Source organism: Gavialis gangeticus, unplaced genomic scaffold (assembly GCF_001723915.1).
Source record: "Gavialis gangeticus isolate Ggan-Ray unplaced genomic scaffold, GavGan_comp1, whole genome shotgun sequence".
NCBI classification, from domain to species: Eukaryota; Metazoa; Chordata; order Crocodylia; family Gavialidae; genus Gavialis; species Gavialis gangeticus.
In genome coordinates, this window is record NW_017728996.1 from 24754653 (window position 1) to 24762543 (window position 7891).

General features: G+C 39.1%; 1 protein-coding gene across 3 annotated transcripts in view; it reads left to right on the forward strand.

Moving 5' to 3' along the window:
- Nucleotides 1-7081, forward strand: part of COPS2 (COP9 signalosome subunit 2) — a 51118-nt gene extending 44037 nt beyond the window's left edge. For all 3 annotated transcript variants that reach the window (XM_019504167.1, XM_019504170.1, XM_019504169.1), the window contains 3 exons: nucleotides 2771-2853; nucleotides 5334-5392; nucleotides 6328-7081. In XM_019504167.1, the coding sequence (XP_019359712.1) occupies nucleotides 2771-2853; nucleotides 5334-5392; nucleotides 6328-6472 (287 nt within the window). In that variant the 3' untranslated portion in view covers nucleotides 6473-7081. The remainder of the gene's footprint in view (nucleotides 1-2770; nucleotides 2854-5333; nucleotides 5393-6327) is intronic.
- The last annotated feature ends 810 nt before the right edge of the window (nucleotides 7082-7891 follow it).

Consider the following 7891-nt stretch of genomic DNA (forward strand, 5'->3'; position numbering starts at 1 on the left):
TTCTAGACTCTCCATCTCCTGTCTCCCCATCCCCGATCGTACTTAGTTTTAAAGCCCAATGTAGGAGGCCAGCCAACCATTGTGTAAGAAAAGAGACTCTTACCTTTTGTGGAGAGATGAAGCCCATCATGTCCCAGGAAAGAGATTGTGGAGAGATGAAGTCCATCGCGTCCCTCATAACGAATTTATATTTCAGCATAGCTCCTGTTAGTGAGAATTATTTTCTGTTTTGATGGCAATCTTTGAATCTAAGCCATGTAATCTGTAAACAATGCAATGATGGCTGCATTTGTAACTATTCAGTAATAAAAAGAATTTAAGAAGATTAAAGTAATTTAACGTGATTTTTTTTTTTTTTTGGTACGTGTACTGAAGTACAAACCAGAGAAGTATGTGGAACCACATGATGTTCTGTCACTTTCTGGTAATATAAATATAATATTAGCAGCCTTATCTACTGAAAAATATTGCCCATGTTTTCAAATAATTTGTCTCCCTCCCCCCCCAGGAGTGCAATGTGCATCCTAACTTGGACACATCAGTTACATGGATATTTGGCAAATATGCAGAGCAATATGGAAAAGGAAGTGGCTGCAGGAAGTGCCTTACACTTCCATTTGGCTGAAGAAGAAGAAGGGGTTAACAGAAAGAGAGAACTTGGAAATACATAGCACCTCTGTTGCTGTTTTGCATTAGCTACTGTCTCTGAGGTCTTTTTAGGAAAATCAATTTACTCCTGGGGGGCTTGGGGAAGAGGGGAATTGGGAGATGAAAGAGGGCATGGTAGAACTAGGGTCTGGAGAGAGTTTGGCAGTTTCATAGCCCAAGAAATGCCAAATCTTATTCCTATGAAATGCAGCTTCTCTCTTTGCTCCTATTTGCTCTCCTCTCATTTGAACCCCTCAAGTTACTATTTCTACTCAAAAAGGTAGTTGTATTACCATTCTGTATTGCAGTAAAAACACTTCTCATGCTGAACTACCACTCCTGAATTGGACTAAGTAGTTCAATACAGATAGCATAGGTCAGCGGCTCCCAACCTTGGGGCACAACCCAAATCATGGTTGCGGGGGGGTCTGCCCCTGCCTCCATCTCTCCTGCCTGTGGGACTCTTTCGATGCATGGTCTGCATAGCTCTTGCCACTGCTGCCCCCCCATGATCATGGCCTGGCCTGGGCTCTGCTGGTGCTGCCAGGCATGAGTGAGAGTCAGCGGTGGGGGTGGGGGTTGTGACCAGGATTTAGGGTTGCAGGAAGAAAAGGTTGGGAGCCATGCTACAGGTAGAGGTTTGAGGATCTTTTTTATCCAGCAACCAATAATCTACAGCTCATTACAGTGTATATTCATGTACATTGTTTTATTCTTAACTTGGTACACCCTGTTTAGTTCATCATATTTATTAGTTTTACTCAGATGATTCTGCTTTTCAGTTTGCTTTATAGGAGTACTCCCTGTAGTAGTCAGTAGGACCAAAGTACTACATGCACTACTCCTATAATTTACAACATTAATGAAAGCCTTTTTTCGCTTTGCAAAACCAATAGTTGCACATAGTAAAAGGAGCAAAATGCAACCAAGATGAATAAGTAAAAATTGAGAGAGGTCCTGAGCCAAATCTATGCAAGTCAGCAAAAAGACTGCAGATGTCTTCAGTGAATTTTGGATCAGGCTCCTACTGAAGGAAAACATCATCTTCATGCTGCCATGATCGTAATGCTGGTCTGCATTCAGTGCCTGTCCTTCTCCTGTGTTGCGTTAAAGGCCATGGTATAGGGATGCCATACCACATTTCACTCAAACTATTTTTATTTCAAGTGCCAGAAGCAGTGAGAGTATATGTTTTAGAATCGCTGTGTTAGATCTTTACCACCAAAGGATCATCTTTAGTCTGAAATGATCCTCCTTTGGCTAGTTCAGAGGGCTTTACAATCAAATCAGATGAACAGTGTAATGAAATGTGACTGTGTGGTGCTGGAGGATCTGACCATTATTTGTGCCATTAATTGTCACTAGTTATAAAATATTGTCCAACATTTTTAGGATTATGTATTGGTTTTCAAACATGCTTGTGAAAATTTAAAATGATGGATTATGTGATAAATAAATAAACATACAGTAGTAAAACAGTGAGATGACTGAATGAGTGCATCTCAAATTTTAAAATGAATAGCAAACTTCTGTGATTTTTTTTTTTACATGCATATTTCATTTGTAGCTTATTAAACTTACAGGTTAATAAGAAAGTCACAGAAATGTTACCAGCTAGGTAAGATTAGCTAGTCTCCATAGCTAATAGCGACTCTCCCAAATCTGTCTCATGTCCCCTTATACCACTGGAGCCATCCTACTATCTTCATGACTTCACTAGGACTACTCATGCTTTAAGTTAGGCTTGTGTACGTTTGCATCTTCAGTTTCTCCATCTCTTTACACTTTGGCAGGAGACAGGTGTTAAAGTAGCAAAGTCGCAATGCAGAGCTACTGTGTATTAAATATTCTGCACTATTTATCCAGTCTCTTAAAATTATTTAAGATGATTTATAAAGGAATAAATTATTTTCAGGTCTCCTGCCAGTAATGAGGGTACGTGCTGTGAGACAATTTGTGGGGAAAAAAAGATTTTCTATAGCGTGGAAGCACTCACTGCTCTGTTTATATCATAGTAGTCAAGAAATGGCTGAAGACAAAAAGAATTATATTACATGTTTGCTTGTTTGAATGCTAGCCTTGGTTTTATAATGTATGTTTGTTTTCTTTTCTTTTCTTACAGAGCTTTTGCGAAACATCAGAACGCAAGTGCTTATAAAATTAATTAAGCCTTACACAAGAATACATATTCCTTTTATTTCTAAGGTACTTGCAGTAGAAATTTTGCATTTGCTTAAGTGAATGAGTTATGAATAAGTATGTCTGACACCTCTCTAAATGGAACAGCCTTGTCAAGACTGGACTCCTGACATCACAGGCAAGCTCTCCAGCCAGGGGGCACTAGAGGGCTGCTCCCTGAGCCACCCCTGCAGTTGGCAGGCAGTCAATGTGCTTCTCTCTCTCCCCTACCTGGGCAGGGGATGAGCTGTCAAATGGAACAGCTAGAGGAGGTTCCCTCCCCAGGAGACAGACTACCCCTCCTGCAACCCACTCCCCATCTCATCAGTCGGCTGATCGGCAGGACAGGGGCCATTCTCCTGGGCTGACCCAGAAGAGTGCAGGGAGATGTGAGGGGAGGATGACACTGAGTTGCTGTGGCAAGGCCCCAGGAGCCTAGTGGCAGGGGTACAGCAGCTTTCCTCATCCTGTTCTGCTCCAGGTTGACCCAAACCAGTGTGGGGCAAGGTGATTTTGCTGCAGTTGCAAGACCCCCAAATGTGAGAGAACAGCAGTTCTGGCCAGTGTCTTGTAGAAACTGGTACATTTCAGGTGTGAAATGACTATTTGGCTAATACCATGACAAATTTCTAAGCTGTTCAGCTGTAATATTCTACTTAGTATGCAGAAAATCTCTTCTTAGAGAAAATATAAACATTTGAACTTACATAATTCCACTAAAGCAACTGCAGTAAATTACGAGTTAGAACACATGAACTAAAATAAAATGAGAGGTAGGGTATCCCTTCTTGCTCAGTAGGTTTCACTAGCATTCAGTATTGTCAGTATAAAGATTGAAAGGGAGTGGAATTATAAAACAAAAGAATAGATTATAAAGCCAGAAGGGACCAGAATTGCTATTCTCCCAATAGAAACCAAAAGCGAGCAGATGTTCAGGCTTTTTCTCCCAAAGGCCACTGCCTAGTCTGACCTGTAGAACAAAATTAATATGAATGAATTAATATGAAATATGGAACTAAATATTTGTTTCTTGTGAAGAAAAAATATACTTTAAAGATTGTGTTTTCCTTGAAGAATTTGGCAGCTTTCTAAAACATGTGTAGTAGTAGTTTATTTACAGATTTTTTTGCTAAAACAATATAAAGAAATTGACAACAAAAGTATATAATACTAAAATAATATATATTTAGGTTTTATTGGTAAAATCGTAAAACACGATAATACCACTCTGCCAATTTAAAAATGAAAATAGTGCATAGTATATAATGATACAAAATAAATAAAATGAAGAAGTATAAAATCTTGGAGTAAGATTAAAAAAAACAAGGAATTCTATTTGATTATGGCTCTTGCTCTTTGTGCAAGTAACTCCAATATATCTAGGAAGTATAGGACAGGTTGTAAGTTGTCAGAGAGTAGCTTGATTACCTCATTGGCCCAGCATTTAAAATTTTCCTCTAATGTAAAAATCCATTTTTATTTTATTTTCAAAGAATGAACAAGGCCACAAATCACTTCTTTCCTAGCAAGAACATACCATGTCTGTATATGGGATCCGACACCACCTGCCCATGACAACTCCAGATCTGAATTGCAGTCTAGTAATGGTCTTTTGTTTGTAGTTTTATGTCATAGAGCTCTCTAGGCCAAAAGAGTGCTTTATTAATCTCAAAAAGGAGAAGTTCAAGAGAATCTGATGGCTTGCTTATCTGTTTGCATGGTGACATCTTTAATTTGATTTATAATGAAATATTAGGAAAGAGCTCAACCTATTTTTTGTGATTTACCTAATAAAACCCTTAAGGATTGTGATAAATTGAAATCCATTTTAGTATAGCTTCTTGAAGTACATGGAGTTTTGTAAGGTACCATTTGCACAGAATTAACTGTTGCAAATCTTAGTTTCAGCCAGGAATTCCATTAGTGCTTATTTTTGGCCCTCTGCACAAATGTTTGAAAATTATGCTTATTCCTTTCCGAGGCATTGTACAGACATTCAGGTTTTCCTAGGAGAGTTGCTGCTCTCAGGAGAAACCACAGGTATACAGATGTTCAGGCTTTTTCTCCCAGGGTAAAAATGGCCATTCCAAGAGTATAATAACCTGGGAATACCTAGGGTTAAATCATTACCAGGGGAGTTTCTCCTGGGTACAGCAAATGTCTATAAATGCCATGACTTCTTTCAGAAGAGAACGTAGTCCTCCAGCTTCTCTCCCTCTGCACCCTCTCCCACTCCCCACCTCTCTTAGGGGGACAGTGTGCCACTTGCTGGAATCTGCTGCTCCAGAACACTCCCCCTTCATAGTCCCCACATTTTACTGCAGGGAAATGCAGGTTAGCCATGGACAGTCTGTCTGCCAATTAGGATTGCCCTATGCACCGCTGCAATCTGTCGCCAGGCAAACTAAGGAAGCCTTTGCAGAGCATACTGAGATGTGTGCACATTAAAATATTTAATGTTGAAAAATAGTAGAATGGCAATATAACTAGATTTTTTTCTTCCTTAGGAATTAAACATAGATGTAGCTGATGTGGAGAGTTTGCTTGTGCAGTGCATATTGGATAAGTATGTACCTTCTATTTCTGATCACTGAAATGCTTAAAAATATAGTGTAGAGGATGCAGCAAACAGTGTGTGTATTTCTCACCTTTTGATCCTATAGTAATGAGACAATGTGTTTGCTGATCATATAGGGCTGCTAGGAAAAGTTGAATCACATTTGAAAGATGTGAGCTTAGAATAGTTGCAGTTATGTTGAATGGCATGGTTTTATGTTCATATTGAATTCTGTAATAGCATGTAATTGGATCAGTGTGTCAAATTTGGAAATTATATTCTTATAAATTAGTCATATCTGTAAAGGTTGGGATTTTCAGAACTGACAAGAGGTTTTAGAGAGAACATTCATGCTAATTATAATAGAAATTGTATCTAGCGCTGTTAGTTAATTTTCAGACTTTGACCATAGCTTGTAAGATATTCATTTTTAATTTGACTAATGGAAATTCAGTTATTAAAGAAAAGAAACCTTGTTCCTGTTTTCTGGGGCAGCCTCTGTTTGTGGCATGGGGCAGGTTGGGGAGGAGGCAGGACGCAGATCAGGCAGGGGAAGGGGATTCAAGTGGCACTGAGAGGCTACAGGGATTAATTTGTGGCACACCTGTCAAGGTTGGCTCCCACTCCTTTTAACAGAACTATTCACATCAGATTCCCATTTAAATTCATTTGCATACCTCCTAACCAAGCATGCCATCTCTCAGTGATCTAAGTCTCCACCTGTTTGTGTTAGGAGAGATACCTGCAGTTGACCTTTTATTCATAATGGTTTCCCTCAGGACAATAGTTGTGCAGATGTTGAATTCCTGGGCCAGGAATTCCTTGACTCTGGATATCTATCACTTGCATTTGTTGTTCATTTAAGTTCTGAATCGTACTAATTTCAGATACTTAATGTGTACTGGAGATTATTCATATTCACTTGTTTGTTTATTTAATTCTAGCACTATTCATGGCCGAATTGATCAAGTCAACCAGCTCCTTGAACTGGATCATCAAAAGAGGGGTGGTGCACGGTATACTGCATTAGATAAATGGACCAACCAACTAAATTCTCTCAACCAAGCTGTAGTCAGCAAGTTGGCTTAACAGAAAACAAGCTTTCACAAAATGTACTTAAAGCAACAGTGCAGAGATGTAAACCTTAAAAGAACTGGGAATGGCAAAACTACTGTCGGTTGGTGTGCCCTGAAATTATTGGAGTTATGGCAGAAGTGCTTTTTTGATCAGCTGGTTTGTGTTTTGCTGCTGCATTTATCCCAAGAAAAACAGCTTTAATCTCCAGAAGAAAACCAAAATGCCATGGGATTTATGCTGTATTGACATCTTGCCCTAAACATACAACATCCTAGTAATCTGTCGAGGGCAACTAATGACCAGAGAGAAGATTTTTGTCGTGATTTTAAATACACTGACACGTTACTGTTGGTTAAATTTAAACATGTTTTACCTTCAGAAATTCTCTCACAGAAATAACCTGCAATAACTTGAAATGCATACCCTTTTGAACACTTCCTTTTCTCATGTATAAATTGAAATGTTTGCTGCATTTTGCAAAATGTCAATTCTCCAAAAATGTGTCCGTATATTTCTGTACCTGCAGTGTAGTAAAAGTTTAGAAGAAACCCCGTAATTATAGTGGCATACTGTCACTTAGGTTTCAAGCAGCAAAATAAACAGTGCAGTTCAGAAATTGTACAGCTTGTTTCTTGATGTTTTTTCATGACATCTTGTTGATTTTTAGAAAAGTAGGTAAGTGAGTGTTCTTTTGCCCTTGCTTCCAATTAATGGAGATATTGTGGAGATTAAATCTTAACCTTGGCATGCATGCTATTGATTTATTTTTTACAGTAGTTAAATACAACTATTATGGAGTTTAAGAGCTGGTTTCTAGCAATCTTGCTGGCATAAAGCTTTATTTTGAGATGCTGGGCTCTTGCAAATCCCATTATAACCAGTGTTGGTAGGTGCTCTCTAGTTCCTCATTTTGATCTTGGTGTTTTAAATAAATGTTTGCTAGGCTATGGCTTGGGGAAAATTCAGAATGCCATTGCTAACTTTGTGCCTTGTTAAACTAGATTCATGTTCTTCTTTGGCTCTGAATTCAGTTGTAGTACTTTTCTATAAACAGTAAACCAAAGTTCAGGAGCAGCACTGGGATTTTGGCAGTATGGCAGTAGAATACAGGCTTTTTGCAGGAGGAAGATTCCAGCCTTTCCAAATCTCTGGGCTACAGTGCAGTCCCTTCAGAGACAATACTGAAGCCCTTATGAGCGCAGCAGGTGCATCCCTTCTGTGCCCTGGGAATCTTGGACCATCATATCCATTTAAATATGGACCTGGAGTAGCATCCAGACAGTCTGTCATAACACATCTCTCTGGCAGCCTGATGGAGCTAGCACAAATCCAATGCTGCAGTACACTGAGGATATGGAAATCTTCCCAAGCTGGCCTCTTCTCTGACACTTTCACCTATTGCATTCAAGGTTTAAATGGTGCAGGCATATT